At 36.0% G+C, this 22,894-nt stretch overlaps 1 protein-coding gene across 1 annotated transcript in view; it reads left to right on the forward strand.

Moving 5' to 3' along the window:
- Positions 1–21,213: 21,213 nt before the first annotated feature.
- The window catches only part of LOC145662819 (uncharacterized), a 163,686-nt gene continuing 162,005 nt past the window's right edge, over positions 21,214–22,894 (forward strand). Inside the window, exon 1 of the mRNA XM_081728715.1 lies at positions 21,214–21,317. Within this exon, the coding sequence (XP_081584841.1) occupies positions 21,282–21,317 (36 nt within the window). The 5' untranslated portion in view covers positions 21,214–21,281. The remainder of the gene's footprint in view (positions 21,318–22,894) is intronic.

The following is a 22,894-nucleotide window of genomic DNA, read 5'->3' on the forward strand; positions in this document are numbered from 1 at the left end:
CCGAAAACAGAGAGATTCAATTAAAAAAAAAATTAGAAGAGAGCCAGGTAAGAGAAAATACCAGATTGAAGTTTCGAATAGATTCTCGGCTTTAGAAGATTCGGAGTGCACTAGTGTTCAGGATACCTGGATTGAAATTAGAGATAGCATTAAAATTTCAGCAATAGAAAAACTGGGACACGCGGAAATACATAAGAACAAACCATGGTTCGACCAGGAAGGCATGAAACCAGAAAGAAAGGAAAACAGGAAAAATTACGTTGACTACAAAATCCGAATGAAAAACTACACAAAATTTCTTAGACATTAGGCGGGAAGCTTCCAAAATTTTTAGAACAAAAAAACGCGATTTTTTTAAAGCTAAAATTAAGGAACTTGAAGATAATAGTAAAAATAAAAGCATCCGGGACATGTATAAGGGGATCAGCGAATTTAAGAAAGGCTATCATCCTCGTTCTCATATGAAAGAAATCTGACGGTACAGTTCTTACTGATATGGGTAGCATCTTAAATAGATGGAAAGATTTCTTTGATTATTTGCTTAACACGCAGCCCAAAATTAGTGTGCGTAAAGAAAAGGAGATACACACCGAAGAACCGTATATTCCAGAACCCAACCGAATAGAAGTAGAAACCGATATAAAGAAATTAAAGAAGCACAAATCTCCGGGTGTAGATGAAATTCCGGCTGAGTTAATTTTAGCTGGAGGCGAAAAATTGTGGAAGAAGGTACACAAAAACATTCTCCTTATCTGGAACAAGGAAGAATTGCCAAAAGAGTGGAAAGAATTAGTCATTGTTCCAATTCACAAGAAAGGCGACAAAACTGACTGTAATAATTATCGAGGCATTTCTCTTCTGTCAACATCCTATAAAATCCTTTCAAATATTCTATTAGCAAGATTGACCCAATACGCAGATGAAATTATTGGAGATTATCAGTGCGGATTTAGACGAAATCGATCAACTATCGACCAAATATTTACCATTCGCCAAATACTAGAAAAAAGTGAGAATACAATACCCCGGTACATCAACTATTTATTAATTTTAGAAAGGCGTACGACTCGGTCAGGAGAGAAACATTATACAACGTTCTTACATAACTTGGAATACCGAGAAAGCTAATTAGATTAATTAAGATATGTTTAAATGAATCCCAAAATAAAGTGCGGGTAGGAAAATTTTTGTCCACGAGCTTTCACGTCGAAAATGGCCTGAAACAAGGATATGCGTTGTCGCCATTATTATTTAACTTTGTTCTGGAATACGCTATAAGGAAAATCAAAGATAGCAATCAGGGCCTAGAGTTGAACGGTATTCACCAGGTTATGGCATATGTTGACGATGTAAATTTAATAGGGGTGGTTAAAGTTATAGGTTAATAAATTTAAAGAATATATAACACGAGGTGCTACTCAAAATATCCGAGAATGTCATTGTAAAAGTCACGAAACTATACTTACGTCCTAATGCCATCCATGCAATGATTCAGCGTTGTTCCCACATTTGGAAGCACTTTTGGAAGTCCTGAGGGTGAAGGGTGTTCAGGATCCTTTTCGATCCCACTTGGATGTCGTCAACCCTTTCGGATCCAGGTCATTTTTTTTCCGTTTTCCTACATTTTCAGTTAGTGACTTATTGCTCAAAAACTGTTAACCCGATTAATATGGTTAAGGTATTGCTTTTAAGAAGAGGGATGTGGCTATTTTATGGTGTAAATTACATTACAGTGTTACCAACGGAATGGAAATTATTGAGGGAAATGTAGGGGTAAAAATTTACAAAAAATTCCCTAACCGAAATTCAAGACTTTTTTAGCTGGCACCACTATTGTTACATGCGCCCAAGCAACCTAAAAAATCTTTGGTGTGTTGTCAAGGTACAGTGGAAACCTAAAGTGGCTGCCGTACAAAGAGAGAAAGAAAAATCTCTTTCATCACATACATGAAATTTTGTGAAATAATGAAGTGTGACAGTTTCGCCAACTAACTGTCACACAGTTATTTTATAAATAAACGTTGTTTTGCTCAGCGATTTGTATTTGTAATCTTAAGTTATTCAAGATAGCAAAGCTAGTATGAATGAGTTAGTTAATGAATTTTTGACACTTTTTACGTCTCACAAGCAAGAATCAACAGATATGCCGGGGCTAGAGCTTCTCTAATTATCGTATTGAAAATTTTTATGGTGCGTTCTGTAGGCTAAAGAGGAGGCTTTTAGATAATGGTACGTTTGTTCGATTGTAATTGAAAAAAGAAAATTTTATAAAAATTCCCCTTAAAATTAGGAATTTTCTCTAGCTTGCAACAGTGTTGTTACCAGACAGACACAAACTATCTTAAGATAAACATTGGTACACCACTAATATATCCTACAAGTATCATGGCGATATTTAAAAAACAAAGATTCTAATTACAAAAAAAAATAGATTACGGTAAACAGAAGAGTATGGAAAAACTAGAAAAATCATGGGTTAGAACCTAAATACGAAATTTTCGTGCGCCACATAATTACCCCGTTGCAACGGCCTGTACTCAATATTCGACTGGCGTAAGTTGATTTGCGCTCTGACTTATAGGTACGGATTTATAAACAAAAATTTCGAACTTTTTGGCCGAAATTTAGGGAAATTTTAATTTCCCTAGTTGCCAACACTGCTCGCAGGCTGGTCCAATTGATGTCTGCAATTAGGTATAGATTTGAAGTATCTACCTGACAAGTCTTAAAGAGATCTCTCTACAATGAAGGAAGCTACAAGGAAAACAGAAAAAAAAATCGAAATTCGAAAATTCTCGAATTTTTTACTTTGGGCTGAAATTTGAGAAAGCAATTCGACACCCAGAAGAAAAGGAAACTAATAATAGAAACTAGTCTAACCATATTTGGTCCAAAACTTTTAGAACAAAGCAACGCCATTTTTTCAAAGCTAAAATTAAGGAACTTGAAGATAATAGTAAAAATAAAAACATTCGGGACATGTATAAAGGGATCAACGAATTTGAAATGAAATGAAATCTTTGAGTTTTACGTCCCACGGTTATGCCGGTTAGGCTAAAGGAGACGGTGATAATGAGAGATGAGTGAAATGGTGGAATGAAGAAAATGGTAGGAAACGGGAGTACCCCGAGAAAACCCACGAGCACGGTGTTTGTCCACCACAAAGTTCACTTGGCGAAGGCTGGGATCGAACCCGGGACCCCAAGCACCAGAGGTGAACGCTCTACCACTGAGCCACCGCGCCCCCCTGATCATCGAATTTAAGAAAGGCCTACCTCGTGCTTATATTAAAGAAAGCTGATGAAACAGTTCTCCCTGACACAGATAGCATTTTAAATAGATGGAAAGACTTCTTTGATGATTTGCTTAACACGCAGCCCAAAACTAGTGTGCGTGGAGAAAGGGCGATACACACTGCAGAACCATATATTCCAGAACCCAACCGAATAAAAGTAGAAATCGATATAAAAAAAAAAAATTAAAGAAACACGAATCTCCGGGCATAGACGAAACTCCGGCTGAGTTAATTTTAGCTGGAGGCGAAAAATTGTGGAAGAAGATACACAAACTCATCCTCCTTATCTGGTACAAGGAAGAATTGCTACAAGAGTGGAAAGAATCAAACATTGTTCCAATCCACAAGAAAGGCGACAAAACTGATATCGAGGCATGTTGAAGCTTCTGTCAACATCCTACAAAATCCTTTCAAACATTCTATTAGCAAGATTGACCCCATAAGCAGATGAAATTATTCGGGATTATTAGTGCGGATTTAGACGAAATTGATCAACTATCGACCAAATATTTATCATTCGCCAAATACTCGAAAAGAAGTGGAAATACAATACCCCGGTACATCAACTATTTATTGATTTTAGAAAGTCGTACCATTCGGTTAGAAGAGAAATATTGTACAACGTTCTTACAGAATTTGAAATACCCAAAAAGATAATTAGATTAATTAAGGCATGTTTGAATGAATCCCAAAGTAAATTCCGGTTAGGAAAATTTTTGTCCACGAGCTTTCACGTCGAAAATGACCTGAAACAAGGAGATGCGTTGTCGCCATTATTATTCAACTTTGTTCTGGAATATGCTATAAGGAAAATCAAAGATAGCAATCAGGGCCTAGAGTTGAACGGTGTTCACCATGTTATGTCGTACGCTGATGATGTATATTTAATACGGTATGATAGGAGAACAATAGAAAGAAATGCAGAGATCTTATTAAGCACTTGCAGGGACATGGGTTTAGAAGTAAATGCAGAGAAAACTAAATACATGGAATTGCGTCGGGACCGTAATACGGCAAATTATGAATGCGTTAAAATATTAAATAATACTTTTGATAAAGTGGATACTTTCAAATATCTAGGATCAATATTAACAAACGAAAATCATATTCAAAAAGAAATTAAATGTCTACTAAAAGCAGGGAATTCGTGTTATTATTCAGTTCAAAATCTCTTGTTGTCGCGAATTCTGTCGAGAAATTTGAAGCTTAAAATATATAAAACGATAATCATGCCTGTTGTTCTGTGTTCGTTGCGAAACATGGTCGCTTACTCTGAGGGAAGAACATAGACTGAAAGTATTTGAGAACAAGGTTCTGAGACGAATATTCGGACCCAAGAGGAACGAGAATGGGGAATGGCGGAAACTTCATAACGAGGAACTACATAATTTATACTTTTTACCCAACATTGTTAGGGTCATAAAGTCTAGGAGGCTGAGGTGGGCAGGTCATGTAGCTAGAATGAAAGAAAGTAGAAATGCTATCAAAGTTTTAAGTGGAAGACCAATCGGAAAACGACCATTAGGAAGACCAAGACACAGATGAAAGGGTAACATTAAGATGGATCTCGCAGAAATTGGAATCCAAAGTAGAAACTGGATCCAGTTGGCTAAGGATAGAAGTTAGTGGAGAGCCTTTGTGAACGTTGCATTGAACTTCCGGGTTCAATAGGCCATATAGTTAATTAGCTTACGAATCATGAGTAGATGCCTATGCTGCACTTTTAGTGAAAAGACGGATTCTACTGACATTGGGTAGTCTATGTACTCTTCGTATGCTAGGGCCTAGGGGAGAGGAGGAGATAACATTTCACATGAGGTTACGTCACACACACTTGGACGCCTTCATTTTCATTTTCATTAGAAATGGAAAAGCCAAGAGAAACCAATTTCATCTATCTTTCCTTTGTGGCAGTCGGACACAAATCATCACATTTATCTGCAAAAAGCACTTTTCAAATCAGATTATTGGGAGAGCCTTCAGTTCCAATGTTGGGGGCACATATGGAAGGATATGGAATTTGTGCCCGTACCTACAGCTGAGACAACTTTCCAGCATGAGGAGAGGGGCATATCCTCCTCTGGCATTTCTTGCAATTTGTGACCAAGTAGCGGAAGTGGAATTAATACATATTGATGAGACTACTAAACGCACTACAGCACGAAGTTCAGTTTGAAATACTTCAGAATACGATTCTTTTTAAAAGATGGTAAAGAAAAGAGAAATCAATTTCATCTTACATTCCTTTGTGACAGTCGGACACAAATTATCACACTTATCCCAAAAAGCACTTTTCACGTCAGATTATTGGGGGGGACAGTCCCCCCAGGTACAAGATTGGGGGGACATGTCCTCCTCGTCCCCTGGGATTTGCGCCATTGCTTCTTAATATAAAAACGTGGTTTCAGTAAATACGCCAATACAGAAGGCGATGAGCTCAAGTATCTACTTTCTTAATGTAAAAACGTGGTTTCAATAAATACGGCAATGCAGAAGGCGACCACCACTAGAAACTACCTTCTTAATATAAAAAGTTTTTTCAACAAATGCGCCAGCATAAGTATCTAACTTCTTAATATGAAAGGATGGTTTGAATATACACGGCGATTAAAGGGGTGACCAGAACCAGAAATGACCCATTTCATATAGAAACGTGGTTTCAATGCGTTTGCCGATACAAGAGGAGATCAATGAAACAAAGTGTTACTTAATGAAATAATGTGGTTTGAATAAACACGCAGATATAGAGGGCGACCAGCACAATAGATGATCAATTTAATGTGAAAATATCGTTTCATAAACTCATCGATTCTCGTGACGATTAGCGCAAAAATTGACACACTTAAGGTGAAAACTTTTTTGAATGTATTTTAGAGAAGAAATCCCTTTTGAAAAGTGATTTTTATTTGTGAATTGATTTTGCTAAGTTCTTTCAAAACTAAAATAAAAATATAAAAATTGGAATTTTTAATGTCTTTTCTGCAACTTTACTACTACATTCCATAGCGAATTCGTGAAAAAAAAAATATTTCGGACGGAAGTATGTTTCGAGCATCCACACTCAAATTCCACTGAAATCAAGCTGAAAGCATATATCTAAGTGATGGATATTTAAGGGTTTGAGGAGGAAATGTTTGTTAGTACTAGTCTAGCAGAAATTGGTCAAATTTGGGCCGCACCTTGCATGGAGGTTTGCCCATTTATTATTATTATTATTATTATTATTATTATTATTATTATTATTATTATTATTATTATTATTATTATTATTATTATTATTATTATTTGCGTTTTCTGATAGTTAAAAAGTTCATAGAATCGAAATTCGGAAGGTGCCCGCTCAGTAGTGTTGGGCATTTTGATTTACGCCATCTTTTCCAATATGGCTACCTGCGCATCATATTTGTTATGGAAAGTTCATACTTGCTAACGTAACTCACTTACTATTCAGGCAATTGCAGTGATTGTTTGCATCTAAGTTAAGATTGACTAAATAAAGTTTTATACCACATTATTATCATCCTGATACAAGAAGTAGACAATATTTTCAACCTAAAATCTTGTAAAAAAAAATCGAGTTTTGTAAAGTTGAATCATAATCCAAGGTAATGCTAAAACAGGATATTGTCAAAATTGTCTACTACATTTGGTTTATTTCTTACACAAAAATCAAAATATGTATAACATCACTCAGTGCAGTTAAGTTGGAATACGGACAAAATCTCGCGGCCGAAACATCGCCGCCCAAAATCTCGCGTGGCCAAAACCTCGCCGCCCAAAACCTCGCTACCCAAAACCTCGCCGCCCAAAACCTCGCGGGACAAAATCTCGCCAGGCCAAAACCTCGCCGGACCAAAACCTCGCCACCCAAAACATCGCGTGGCCAAAACTTCGCCGCCCAAAACCTCGCGGGACAAAATCTCGCGTGCACCTTAATAAAAATGCAGTGTAGTATAACAATATCTGCTGCTTTTCTTATAAGTAAAAAGAAAAAAAGAAAGGAAGAGTTTGGTGTGGTGAGAGTAGGGGCGCCGAATTCTACTTCTCCCCGGGCGCCGAAATCTCTAGCTACGGCTCTGTATATATATATATATATATATATATATATATATATATATATATATATATATATCCCACTCCCTTTTGTTGTACCGACAAAGTGAAATTATAAAAGACATCCTAGGCTCGAACATCATCTATGCTGAAAATTTGATTGAGATCGGTAGGATGGCTCAAGAGGTATAATGTAACAAACATAGTCATTTAATTTTTATATATATAGATTTCCAAAGCATGCATTAGAATTTTTCTTGTCATTATTTTAATGTAATTATGTGCTATTACTAAATATATACATATAGTAATATATAGAACTCTACATTGAAGAAATCGTCGTGAAGAGGTTTTATCCTGACGACATTTCTTCCCAGGCGACACTACGTCTCGCTTAATTTAGACCAGGCGAGAATCTGTGTCGCGAGATCATTACAACAAGGTCAGGCAAGATTTTGGGTATGGCGATATTTTGGGGCGCGAGGTTTTGGCAAGGCGAGGTTTTGGCCCGGCGAGATTTTGGCCCGCGAGGTTTTGGGTGGCGAGGTTTTGGCCAGGCGAGGTTATGGCCCCGCGAGATTTTGGCCCGCGACGTTTTGAGCGGCGAGGTTTTGGCCGGGCGAGATTTTGTCCCGCGAGGTTTTGGGCGGCGAGGTTTTGGCCAGGCGATGTTTCGGCCCGGCGAGATTTTGGGCCGCGAGGTTTTGGGAGGCGAGGTTTTGGCCAGGCGAGGTTTTGGTCCGTGAAGTTGTCGCTGCGAGGTTCTGGCCGCGAGGTTTCCAGGCTGCTCTGCCCATTTTAAATAACGTTCACATACTAATTATTATACCTATAAACTGAACTCAATATAAATTTGAGTATAAATTAAAAGCTCCTTGACAAATAAGAAAGCTCTATCCTTTTCATAAAATGGGTTCATTTTTCGTCAGTTAAGTATTATTTAGTCTATAGAGTAGCCTTCGTCAGTTAGAATGAGTAAGAGTTAACAACACTAAAAAAGACAGTTCATTCTCATTGAAGATGTAGTCCTTATCAGTGACAAAACTAGAGAGGAATAGGAGGATGACGTCTCATCCCCGCAAACAAATTGTGTTATGCTATAGGTAAAGTAATATAAAATTGTCGTTTTCGTATATAAAAATTTGCTGCTCCCAATTGTTTTCTGTCCTTCCGCTTACCACCACCCGATTAATTAAAACTCGCGTCATCACTGTTAATTATCTTTCAATGAGTTCCTGTATTAATTTCACCCGAGTTTGAAACACTTTTCACTGAATATTTTGTAGGTTAAGAAAAAGTTACACGGTAGTTACTTATTCAATGAAGCAATCGATGCGATTTAGTTCACAGTGTTGACTACGTAGTTCTTGTAGAAATGACATTGAAACACCTATTTAATCGTAATGTGAAATATCCTAATAGGAAGGGTGCTCAATACATATCCTCACATACACTTTATCAAATATGAATTGAAGTAACTCGTGTTATCGTTCACACTATCCTGCCACTACATTTTTCTTTTTTCTTTTTTTTCACCTGGCTATAAACCTCTTTCCTCAGTTATTGTAGAATTATTTGCCCCGTTCCTCCACCAATAGAAAATTGTTTGAACTGTTTCTTTTCGAAAATACGATTAATAATGCTAAAAGACTCACACTTCGAATTTAGTTCGTACCTTTAGCATTTCTTACAATCAACCTGCAACTGTAGTTCTCAGTCTTTCAAAAATTATGAGCCCCATAGATCTCTTGTTCCTTAAAAATAATATCAACAATAATACAAGGTATTAAAAACTATTTCAACAGTGACCCATCGACAAACTGTAAGCAGCCGCTGAAAAATAAAATGAAATATTTCAGTGTTACGATCCATGATTATGCTCCTTAGGCTACGAGAGACAGTGATTAAGGCAAGTGAATGATGATGAAAATATGGTGGAATTAGAATGTGCAAAGAAATTGGAGTATCCCGAGAAAACTCAGAGACGATACGATGGTGTCCATCACAAAGTTACTTCGCTGGGGTTCGAACCAGAGGCCCCACGTACCAGAGGTAAGCTGTTTACAACTGAGTCACCATGTCCCCCACAATACCTGAGAGACGCAGGCAACCAGTTAAGAATAACACTTAGAAAAATGTACTTACCGTTTCTGAATAAAGGAAACTCTACGAATTCCATATTCTGACCGTTTGTAGGCCTACTTCTTGTATATTGGTTTATCATGCACAATGGGTCAGAATCATAGTGCCCCAAAGTAGGGGCATGGTGGCTAACTGATAGAGCGCTTACTTATGTTGCGGGATGGACCTCGTCCGATCCCAGAATATAAAAGTCCTTGATGGATACCATCGTACCCGTGGGTTTTCCCTGGACTATCCTGTTTTCTCCTACATTTTCATTGTACGAATTATTTTCCAATAATCAGCTTCCATCTATTGTCTGTTTCCATTATTGGATCGAATTTGAGTTTAGCATTCCTTTGGTAGCAAAGTTACATCAAACACGAAGCTACCGATTAATGTGAGATCCGTACCGCTTGCGCTCCCGCAAGGAATTGGAGCCGCTTCTCTTATGCCAAAATCGCGTAGGCTACCCACATAGCCATGAGCGATCTCTGTCTTCATTAGCCCAGAAGACATAACATTTAAATGTTATGGACTTCATATAATTTCAGTTCTTCCTCGATAGGCAATTCTAGACTGAGACAAAGGAGATCGATCAAATATGTGTATCTTTCCTTTTTCGAATTCTAACGATGTTCTTGTAACTTGGACCACATTCTAACTAGTAAAACTTTTGTTAGTTGAAATATTGTATTTAATTGTAGTTAATATGTCTCAGTCAAAGTTTCATAAAATATTCCAGGAATTTTTAAATTTCGTTGGGGACTCTTGCGCCGCCCCTGTACCACATCGTGTTGTGCATTAAAGGAAGCTACGGCTAAAAATAATAGACATTCCCTTTCCCCGTTCTTTAATCCGAATTTTGTTCTCGAGTTATGGCTGTTTTTTTTTTTTTTTTTTTGTGCATTTTTCCGACAGATTTTCGGCTGGTCATAGCGCCGAAAGGAAGCATTTGTGCACCCAGATTGGTCTACACTATTTGTCCTATCTTGCTGTCAGGAATCAGCTCCCAAACATTGTCGGTGTCGTTTTGAAATACCTTGTATATTTCTATCCTGTTTCTGATTAGCCCCTGTCTGCCAATCACCCTCCAGTATTCCTAAAACAAGCCAAAAGTGAACTAAATTCACTAAATCGCCTTTCCCCTTGTGCTTTCTTGTTGTGTAGTGCTTGTTATATATTTGTATTGTGTTATATATTTGCGTTGTAGTATATATACGCCCGTCATGTTTTGTTACGTTGGTACGTCTTTCTGAGTCTACAAAAACGGGTAGAATACAACAGAAAGAGTTTCACTTCGAGGGGGGGGTTAGTGTGTACCTAAAATATATTTGTACTAGGAGAGTACTCTTGCAGACTAGGGGGTAATTTCTCAACGCATTCGAAAAGAAACTTTTACTCGTGGGAATATACCCCTGTATAGGGTTGCCATATTTCAAAATTGAACATCCGGGATGCTACTAAATTACGAGAATCTTTGAAATGCTTAAAATGAACAGAGGTGTTATAGACACTATACTAATTTACTTTCTTCCATTAGATGGAGTTGTTCAAGTATTACGCAATCGCATTATTAGTCATTTTAGTAGACCTTCTCCTCCCTGTAAGCATTTTTTTAAAAAAAATTCTCAGGACCTGTTATGTTTCATGCAGGGACGGCACTAAGGGTGGGCGGGGGTGGGCAACCGCCCACTCGATGAATGGCCTTGCCCACCCATCCGCCCACCCCAACAGAAGTAGAATAATGAAGGTGACATCGTGTACTTCAAAAGCAATAGGTATTACTATTGATTGTAATGTAATAGGTTCTAGGACCCTGTTTAACTCTGCAATGAACAGTGATTTTATTTACAAACATAATTCCAGAGATACAGCTGAACGCCAATTTACACTGGAATAAGCAGTCTTCACCCTAAAAGTGAACATTTCCTCTCATTTGAGAAAATTGAACCACTTGCACGTCATTATGGATGTGATGTCGATAGTGTAGAGGTGGAAATGAAACTTCTCCCGAAAGTTTTGAAATGTTATGAGGAGGAAAAGCAATGCAAAATTACCTCCGTTTCTCAGTTTACTGAAGTGATGGATCGTTTCAAAATTGCTTTTCATGAAATTCACAAATTAGCCGTAATTGCTGTCACCATTCCTGTATCTAGTTCACCATGTGAACGTTCTTTTTCGTGTCTTAGACGAGTTAAAACATATCTAAGAAATCGAATGGCAAACTGTAGCCTAAGCGATCTTTGTTTCCTTTCAGTAGAAAGAAAACTTGTAATGACTATTGCTGTAGAGAATGTGGTAAAATTATTCGATGTTGGACATAACAATCAACGCAATGTACTCCATTAAAGTGCAGGTATAAAAGTTTATTGTAAGCTTATTCGTACCATGTGATCAGCGCTTCATAGTTTAAAATACGTTGTTGTTTCTGTGGATTATGATGAAGTTTTGTTAATTGCTATTTACTTCTTTATCCAATTTATAATTGTTTTATTTTTTTTTTTTTCAACTTGAGTATCAATTTCAAAGATTTCTGTGTAAGGTATGATCAAACAATTATGCTGTCGAATTTCCCTATTCTTTTAGTACCATAGATCTTTGCTGTTGCATATAGAGATCACGTCAAAAAATCTAATGTGCACAAATTAAAAATATACGAGAGAAAATATAAATGATTTATATTTTTTTTCCCTTGCTTTTTTGTAAAAAATGCTTCAATGATAAAAATGTTTGCAATAGCCTATTTTATTCTTGTTTTACTTTACTTACTTATTGTGTCTTTTATGTTATTAACGAAAGGTAGAGTATTATATGTTAGTCTGTGTTGTTTGAACCTTCTTTTATTTCTATGCATTCATGTGCATTCTTGGAGGGATAGAAGGTAAAGCTGTCTTGAACTTCATCGACTACACAGTACACACCGTTATTATTGTTAAAAAAAACTGGAAGTAGAGGTAGTATGTCTGCTACGCGGAATTCGGTAGGTCGAGCATATAGCCGCGAACTCCCGCAGCCCATCCTAAGTCCTGCATTTCTTCAGTCCTACCAGGCGAATGCCGGAATTGTACCTTCTATAAGGCCAAGACAGCTGTTTTCTACATCCTTGTCCCTCCCCTATTTCGGTCTGAGCCTTAGCTAACTAAAGAGTTTAAAGATTGAAACTTAATTATTGTCCAAAAAAATGTCTACATTGCCCAGTTCTTATTTTCATTGTCCGCCCACCCAGCAACTAGATCCGCCCTTTTTCGCCCACCTCATCAAACTTTTCTGGCGCCGTCCCTGGTTTCATGGCTTTCAAAGTCTGTTTTAGCTCATTCAAGATACAAACGCCTTGTTCAATATCAAAGTAGTTAAATCGTGAATTAAATTCATGTTTTACGTATTCAAGTGCTTTTTTTCAACTTTTGAATAGCCATACTCAGAAGTTGAAAAGAATAATTACCATATATACATAATCCTATTAAAAAAAGAAGAAAAAAGCAAACTAATATTCCCTTCCTTTCTTCTTCGCTGAAATCCAGGACATTTAACCGTACCGAGAAATATTTTCGGGACGTTCACCTCGATTCCGTGGCGGTCCCGGGTTTTCGGAGACGAATGATAACCCTACTCCTGTACCATTGGCGTATTTAGTGGGGCTATCGGGCTCAAGGTCCTCCGAAATAAATTTCTTAGTTTTTTGCATCCCACTTATCTACGACAATAATCCTTCTTAATATTTCTAAAAATTTCATTGACTTTTACTATTCTTATGTTCTTTGTTCAGAAATGATGCTGAATTTGTCTAATTTCATTCCATGTAAGAACTGCGTTCTTTTATCTTTCTTTCGTGAATTTTACTCTTCTCTTTCTTTTTCTTAGTTGTTACTTTCTTTCGTTTCTCTTCATAATTTCGACCGTTGTTAGTTGTGATTCAAGTCGGCCGTCGTCAGTAACACCAAAACTAAGAGGAGCTGACATGCGAAACTGGTGTTCCACACCAACTTGCATGGATATCAACATAATGAGACTTTAGTTTTTATAGCAAAGGAATATTTACATCCTTTAGTTATAAAGAAAGGTAAATATTTGAATTAAAGAAAGTCAAGAGCGGGGAAATAAGTAAGCCAAGAGAATGTTTCCTTTTCTGCTATGAATAGAATAAAAGGTTAGATTCACTGCTAAATTTTTGTATCATATCACATAAGATTCACCAATCTGCAATTCTCGCCATTAAAACTGCAATCAGTATATTTCAGCTTCAACTTGTCTCAACATTTTCTTTCAGGTAAAAATGTACATATATAAAAATGAATATTTCCATTAAAAAAAAAATAAAATCAGTTGAAATGAGATTACAAATATTCAACGTGTGTTTGCAGGAACTTGATTTCAGATTTGCCTGGGGAGGGGGTAGATGCTCCACTGACATACGAGTTTCACATTTTTTTCTTAGTACATACATTAGTAGACAATCGATTAAAATATAATTCTTATTTAATTCTCAAACTCAGATGGGCAATTGCGCCCGAAACAAAATCTTAAATAGCCTATGCCACTGCCCTGTACAAAATGGAAAAGGTTATGATTTCTCAGTTCATAGTATTTTTCTCACAAAAGACTTGAAAAATCAGTTTTTCTAATGTACATAGCGTATAAAGGTGTTTCGTTATCCTCTGTGAGATCGTTTCCATAAAGTATGTTCATAATTGTAATTTTGTAATTGTAATTGTAATTTTGTACTCTGTCTTCTCGGAGTATATTTCATTTTGACACAGATTTCTTATTAATAAGTTGAAAATTGATTATTTGTTATTTGTTTATACATTTAATTTTTGTAACTACACATGAAAGTTTGATGTTATTACGAAGTCCCCCCTCCCCTAGAAAGTACAAAGGGAACGATGTTCCGGGGAAGTGTTCAGAGATGTCCGAGAATTTCCCCCTTTCCCTCCTTCAATTACCACACTGTCTTTGCTCCACGTTTTAGTTATTGGAGGGATCGGTATGAAGTCATTAGGGAGACAAGGCCCAAGAAATGATAATGATACACGTGAAATGTGAAGATAGAAATTAATTATTAACATACTACCTAATTATCATACATCCGATCGCTTCTACTCTCCACACCCACACTTCTCAATTAATAAAATTAATTAATGTCTCTTTTGCATTATTTTTCTTATTTACATGTTTTCTCCCTTCAATAGACGTGAACTTTAAACTTATATATTGTTCAACTCAGTAAAACAAAAACAAAAAATAAATAAATAAAGTAAAATGTAGAACATTTTAATATAAGTGACGAGTATGAGTATTATTTTCTTTCTTTTTTTGAGATTTACTAACCACCTCCTTAACCTGCACTGGGTAGCATCCTTTTAGACCTGGCATCACTTAGTCTCCGTCTGCACTACATTTCAGCTCGATTGGTTGAGTACTTTCTTTTCCTGAAGCAAACCACTATTGTTATATTTGTTGTCGCTTTATGAGTTACGTGTCAATATGAATTTACCCGAAATCTTGCAATAATTTTGCTACAATCCAGTACATTGAAAGCAGTGACGATGTTAGAGGTGAGCAAGAGGCGAATGCACCCCAAATCGCATCATCCGTCCCCCGACTGCTCTGAAATTGGGTGTTCGATTTGGTTTCAATAAACCATGCCAGACATTATACTTTTTTCCTGTGAAGAATCATATTTTTTAAATATGTTACTCATGTCTCCTGAAAATATAAGGAAGATATTCATAACTGAACAGATGAAACCTTTTGAGTTGGTACATCACTTAAAATTCACTTTACCACTCTATGTCAATAACAAGTCCGCCACATTCCAGTGAAGCTGTGAAGTGCCTTTTAGCACAGAGTATACATCTGTTTGCCCTTGTCACTACTCCTCCTCCTCTACAACTTTGGATACTTTTGGTTTGTTACTGGAGGAAGAGAGAATAGTATTGACAAGACATTCTGAATGATTCATCTTGCAATTAAGAGGGTTGAGTTTAGTCTAATTGCACTCCATTACAAATTGAACCGTCGTGTTACCAGGAAATTTAATTACTAATTTATCATAACTGTAGTTCCAAATATGTCTATGAATCCATCTTGTACTGACACGGAACAACGGCAATAAGTTTAATGTATTTCCGCCAGTTCATATATTAAAGGTCCAGTTCCTACATATGATATTAAAGGAAACTATTGCGGGTTTGAATCCTAAGGGTCTTAAGGAGTGTTTAGAGCTCATCTTTCCATTCGGATTCCATTTCATTTCGTTGCATAATCTTCCAGTACAATCAAGATGGTAATTGATTTAAACACAGCGACTGGGATTAATATGAACAATATTATAATGAATACCGTATTTTTTTCTGTTTACATTCTTTCACTGACGTCATTGTTAATAGGAAATGTTTTTGTCATTGTTATTATCTGTTAGAGAACAAAGATTTCAATTTGCAGTAAATAAAAACTAGGAAGATTTAGATTTCCATAGTTCTATTGGTTTGTTAGAAAATCATAATCGGAATGTGTTAGTTAGTTTCATCCTCTACCCAGATGAAATAAAAAATTAACTGGCTAACTTTAAACTACTTTAAAATTATGACAACTACGACGTATTATAGAATGGCTATATATCTATTCCGGAATTAGAGTTGCCAACTCTGAACTACCGGCAGCCGCTCATAATCCTCGAAACAGACGAAGAATACTTGTATCTTATACGTTAAAATATATAGTTGATCCTGATAAATTACCAGTCAGCCGGTATAATACCGGTCAGTTGGTAAGCCTAGTTGTAACGAACTGGCAGAAATTTTTAATTAGTACTATGAGTTCTTACAATATTTCGTAAGTGAGTATTACTATATGATTGAACATACCGCATATTTCTGAATTCAAGACGATTCTGAATCCAAGATTATCTCCCGTTCTTTTTTACAAAGAATTTTAAAAGCTGCAGGATATTGGGTACGTTTTCGGAACTTACAATAAAACTATAGTAAAAATCAAGTAAATACAGGACTCTTCTTTTCTTTTCTTTTCTTTTTTTTCTTTTTCTTTTTTTTTTTTTTTTAAACTAAGCGTCCACTGAATCTTTAGTGTCACTGCTCTCAGTCCTACATTATACGTCACAAAACCAGGAAGATTCCATACTTCAAGGCACGAAATTGCGGGGGAAAAAGTCTTGGATTCGGAAATATACGGTATTATAAAAATATATAAAATAAAAACCTTTTCGCTCGTCTTCAAAGAGAAAAGATTATTGAAATGACACGAAGTGCTTCTGCTTTCCTCAAGTATTTATTAATGCTATATGTTAATACCGTCGATGATGTATGGGAAATTTATTGCATATTCCAAGATGAAGGACGTACTTTTAACAGCAGCAATATTCTTTAGTTATTTGTATTTCAGTAGCTAAATGGGAGTCGTTTTAAATTGTTATGAATATAAATCATACTTCTCATTAATCGGTCGGTTATTAATAATAAGCGGCTTTATTGCAGCAGTGAAGTTTGAGACTATTGTTTCCTTATTATCTACTGAAGAGTTCCGAGTGCAGGAGTAAAATAAACATATCCTTATGCTGATGCTTCATTAGAAAAGGAGACGAAGAAAGAAAAAAAACATGAAATGAAACAGTAGTAATTGGGGAACTCCAGATATGATGTCATGTTGGTATCCACATTTTTTTTTTTTAATTTACGTCATTTATCAGCTACCTTCATTATCCTAGTGAGTCACCGAAAATCTGAACGCATAAATCAGGAGGCTAACCCACTAAAATTTAGTGCTCTACTGTAATATTCCATTTTGATACATCACGCAGTTACGAATTGAAGACAAAAAGCTTAATAATTATTATACAATTGGTTGATCACTTTCAGTCAGATGTTTGTGGTGAGAAATAAGAAAAGCAAATAAATGAGTTAATGAAGGGTTCCCGTTACAACTTAGGTGCGTAACTCACCCTTCCTAAGTTCTCCTTATACTATTATTATTATTTTGAAAGATTTCCGACAAATTCTAACATATCACACCACTAAAGTCTGTTTTAGGCAACCTGATAAGTAACTCCCCTTCCTCCCATTACTTGCACTACAGCAAGTCGTTGACTTTCACAGGGAGTGAAGCTTTTCTAATAAACACAATAGTGTAAACTCTAAATTCCTACATCAATTCGCTCACATCTGATGTTGAGAAAGCACCGTTGTTCCTTTTGGCTATCAACACCAAGTAAGAAACCATTACTGTATATAATATTTGTTTGTAAGAAAAGTATTGCTTATTATTTATGTACTAAAGTTTACCCTATTGTAAAACATTTTATTGTCTTAACAAATATTGAAGACATTAAAATAAATAAGAGCTCAATTCGTTCATTATTTTGTATGATTATGGAAGTTGATCCCTAAAACGAATATAAGAACGGGAACTGCAGGGTTTCGAAAATAAAATGTTGATAAAAATATTTGGAGCAAAAGAGACAAACATTCAAGTGAATTAGAAAGCTATACAAGCTTTTATTTCACAACAACTACAGGTCACCGAGTATTATAGAAATAGTAAAGTTAATACCTATAAGATAAGCATGACACGTTGCTTGTATAGGAAATACGCACTAATTGGAAGTAACCAAGTCCTATTGAAAAAGTCTAGGAGAAAGAGACTATTAGGTGGGCAAAGGAGAAGGCTTCCGGACAATGTAAAGCAGGATCTTTGAAGGATGGTTGATAACAATCATGGTATATTTACTTTTCACTAATGGAAAAAAATTGTTTCTGCTGCGATGAGCCTTTGAGCTCTATAAGCCAAAGCGTTTGTTATTTTTGAATAATTGAACAAACTCGTATTTATCTTTACTATTTCTTTCTTGTACAGTAATCAACTCTTGTTACAACATTAGACTACCCTGCAGACCATAAAAGTCTCTCTCTTGCAAGTTAATTACTGCAAATGATTATTAATATTGATGGAGACCGATAATCTTTCTAAGACAATAAAAAGTAATTTTTGCCTTTCTTCTGCAAGAGAGGCTCAGTAAACAAACACTATTATCAGTATATAGGGTCTATAGTTCTTTTTATTCTTGTTCCTTTTAATATAAGAAATCTTTTTCAACAGAGGAAACGAGCTGAAATTCACTATATTAACTTTTTATTAAAAATAAACAGAACCTGTCCTGGCATTTATTTAAAATTCTCTTTTATTTGGGAGGGGTGACTTTCCCTATATGGGAAATTAGTAGTGGTTTGATTTGTAAAAATAATCGAAAACGATCGATATTAGTTGAGAAACAAATTCAGAAACAATTATTAATTGAGAAACAAAAATACAGTGCTTCGTTTTATATATTCAATGTTTTCTATTTTAATAATTGCTGAAGCTTGTGTTTATTAAATGGAGCGTCCAGAGCACAAAGCAATCAATCCATAAAGCTGTGAGAAAAAAATGGACAAGATTTGTACTGTAAGCTTAATTACATGGAAAATTTTACAGTTTTTCCCTTTACACTGGTCCACTTACCTCGATTTGGGACTTTCAAATTTCATCCTTTTTCTACTGTAAAGTATCGGTAATTCAACAAGGAAATCATTATACCATGATGATTTAATTGAAATTCATCGTAATTTGGACGGTGACAAATATTTTTCCATTTTATATCGTAAAGGTCAGATACACCATTATTGTATCAGAGCGGTGCTTGAGCGATTGACCGCAGAAATTAAAAACTCTGATTAGTGAGAATTTCACAGCCTTGTTTTATTACAAGTTTTAATTCTTTAGTCAATGGAGAGGAGGGCATGGATCATGGATCAGAACTGATGATGTTCGGTTTTGGTGGGTCAGAGTGGGTCATGGTGGATGGTGGGTCAGATTGGGTCGTGATGGGTCGTGGATTTTGTGAACATACTTTTGTACCAAAACAAAACAAAGAAATGGTTTAATATCTGTTTATTGGTTCAAGGAACTTTTACTTGCCTTTTACTTCCAGACACTTCATTAAATGCTTAGGCAACTAAAACTCCACCTGTGATATGTTGGAAATGAATTTTTCCTGTTTTACGTCCCACGATTAGGCTAAAGGAGACGGTGGTGATGAGAAATGAATAAAATGGTGGAATGAAAAAAGTGGGAGGAAACGAGAGAACCCCGAGAAAACCCACGAGCACGGTGTTTGTCCACCACACAGTCCACACGCCATTAGCTGGAATCGAACCAGGGACCCGAAGCAGCGGAGGTGAACGTTCTACCACTGAGCCACCGAACCGCCCTTCTGTGATATGTTAGACTGAATAAGTTGCACTTGCTGATAGGGAATGCCAGTTTGAAAACCAATCAAGACAGCCAATCCTGTACTGAACAGAAAACTTCCAAGTACTGAATACTGTAAACGCGCTTTCTTAACTATAGAATCCTCCACAGGAAAAAAGTGCTAATTGAATTTTAAAAGATCATAAAACAATCACCCGAAAACGCAAAAAAAAAAAAAAAAAAAAAACTTCCTCTCTCCCTCCTCTGAAGCCAGCTTTTTATATAAAAAGCCTCCAATTTCAAAAAATCCTGCTTCTTTGTACAGGGTGTCTATCGATCACGAAAGTCACGAAAGTCATGAAAAAGTCACGAAATCAGAAAACGGTCATAAAAGTCAAGAAAAAGTCACGAAATTTAGCTTTCGGGTCACGATTTTTTTATCTGTACAATTATAAGTATATACTGGAAAATTTTGTTCTATAAAACGTCAAAATTCACCACCAAAAATGTGTATGATCAGCTTTAAACGACACCAAATCGCAAGCAAAGCACGCTTATAGCGCATGCATGAAAATACGGCCTAATCCGCACCCAAATTTTCTCTTGTGAATGTTGTGGAATTTTGTTGTTTGGTAAAGTAAAGGTTACGAAAAAGTCACGAAATTTCATTTTGGAAATATAGTAGACACTCTCTTGTAACTCTTCCTCGTATAAGTTATAAGGGATCATGGTACATCAGGTTGTATGGTAGTGCAATCTCCAAATTTTTAACACAAACATTTTATATTAGAATAGTGTTTGTAACAGAATTCGTCGAATCGATTAATACTTTTGTCAGTTCGTTTTATTTTCGTTATTGATAGTTGGCTGATACGTTCTGTCGATGATTTCTGTATTGTATCACAGTGTGATATCCTGTTTACTATAGTATTACTATTTACACTCTATAAATTACTTTGTTGAATTGTATAATTCAGAAATAATTCCTGTATACTACAGTATTTACAAAAGTAAATTAAGTATTTTTGTTTATAGTATTTTTCTCAAATTGCGTTTGTGAAAATTTGTTTACTACGCTCTGTATTTCTTTAATCTGTTTGTGAAAAAAAATGAAGGTAGAGTTGACTTACATATAACCTAATAAGCACGCTTTTATGTACACCTTATGAACAACGCCCTGAACATTACCGTCAACAAAGACAACTGCACTGAAGCGTGGTGACCCCAAGAGGTCAGTCCAAGCAACTTCAATTGCAGACATTGTAAGGAAGATCGTGTATCTTACGGGAATATATGTATATGTGAATATGTGTGTGGTACAGAATTGATGCTGGTTGGAACGTCGCCACGAGAAAGTCTGCGACTCCTTCTATCCTTTACCTCCTCACCTCACGAGTTCCCTCCTTCCTCTCTACCGATTCCCCCCCACCCTTCTCTCTTAGATGAAATGTCTTCAGCCGGGAGTCACCTCTTTTACTTACTCTCTTGCTTCTCCCACTTGCTTTAGATATATAAATGTATGCAAGAGGGAAAGTTGATCCTTGTTTCTTAAGTAACCACTTGTTTGATGAACCATGTGAAAAATAGTGTAACATTAAAAATGGTAAGTACAAGGCTAATTTTTAAGTATCAATTTTAATTGCCATAGTTTTATTACGGTCATCTGAATAATTAATTAAACCTATGACACTTCCACTATGGTTTCATACGAAGGCAAAGGAAGCGGACTGGCCTTTAATTTGAGATACCATGTAATACTTCCCTGGTCGGACGGACTACATATATGAAATTCTGCTGAAATTAGTTTTAGACATGCAGAATCAGTAAGACTTATCTACTTATTCATGCAAGTATATCTTACATGATCAATGGTACAATTGCTTTTAAAGAAGTTTGGAGCTAATGTGATACACCGGTTACTTCTTATGCGAAGGGTCTATGGTTCCAAGCCAGGTCATGTAAGTTTGCTGTAGACAACGTCATTTTCACAAATATTTTTGGATTCTTCTCTTTCCTTTCAGGATTTTCATTCTATCAATTCATTCATCATCATTTACTTTCATTCGTCATTTATCACATATAGTCTGCAGGGGTGACTGTCATAATGAACATGTTTCACTATAGGCTAACTGCTTGTTTGATTAGTTTATGTTCAGCATTTAGGCTAGGGAAGTTGATGAGCATTAGATTTCGACGTACAACTTGATACCACATGCATTACAGTGAAGTTCACTAAATATTTGAATTCAAACAATCTTAATAGGGCTTCAATATTATGATTGATTTTGTTTAAATAAAAGAAACCAACAGGAGGAGATAAATGAGATGACACAGTGAAAAGTGTTATGTTGAACGCCAGACAAAGAAGCACTGTAAAGTGCAGTAAGAGGGACAATTAATATTAACTCCTCTCTGGTCTACCGGGTAGGGTGCTCTTCTCTGGTACAGTCAGCGACAAAACTTCTTTCCTCTTGGTAAAATATACTTTGGGAATGACGGCAGTTTCACCGAGTTTCAAGGCTGGAAAGTACAATTACATTCTTTTTAATTTACTAAAAACTGAATTCAAATTGTCCTCCCATTTTGAAGTTATTTAGGAAACTAATTTCATCAAACGGAAAGAAGTTTTGTCGCTGACTGTACAAGAATCCTGAATTCGAATCCTGGTGAAAGAATATTGAAATTTGAACGCATTTGACTGGGATTGCACCTTAACTGTAGATCCTAATCTCCTGAAAGAGGATACTACACTTGGACAACAACACAGAGTTTCAATTGCTTCGAATAATTTAATTAAATATAATTTGTCTTTAGAAGCACGTTCGTTACATAATTTATTGATTCTATATGATTCTATACTTGGAGTTACTATTTGCAGACGATTTCAGTTTAAAAAATTATAATAACCTAACCTTATTTCATATATGAAATATCCTAAATTTTATAGTCCTTAAAGAATATCACGTGCATATTGGACAAATTGTGCAAATTGTGGCACTTAACTATGTTAGGATTTACCTAGTATAGGATGATCAGATTTAGAAAATGATAAAGCCGGAAACTCGGCAAACGCATATTAGGAAAAAAACACTACTGAGGAGAAAATAAGCTTCGATTATCCGTGGAAAGTTATGGAGAAAAGATGGAGTTTACTACCCAGTGATCTATTCGAAAAATATG

Source organism: Thermobia domestica, chromosome 10, assembly GCF_964235325.1.
Source record: "Thermobia domestica chromosome 10, izTheDome1.hap1.1, whole genome shotgun sequence".
Taxonomy (NCBI): domain Eukaryota; kingdom Metazoa; phylum Arthropoda; class Insecta; order Zygentoma; family Lepismatidae; genus Thermobia; species Thermobia domestica.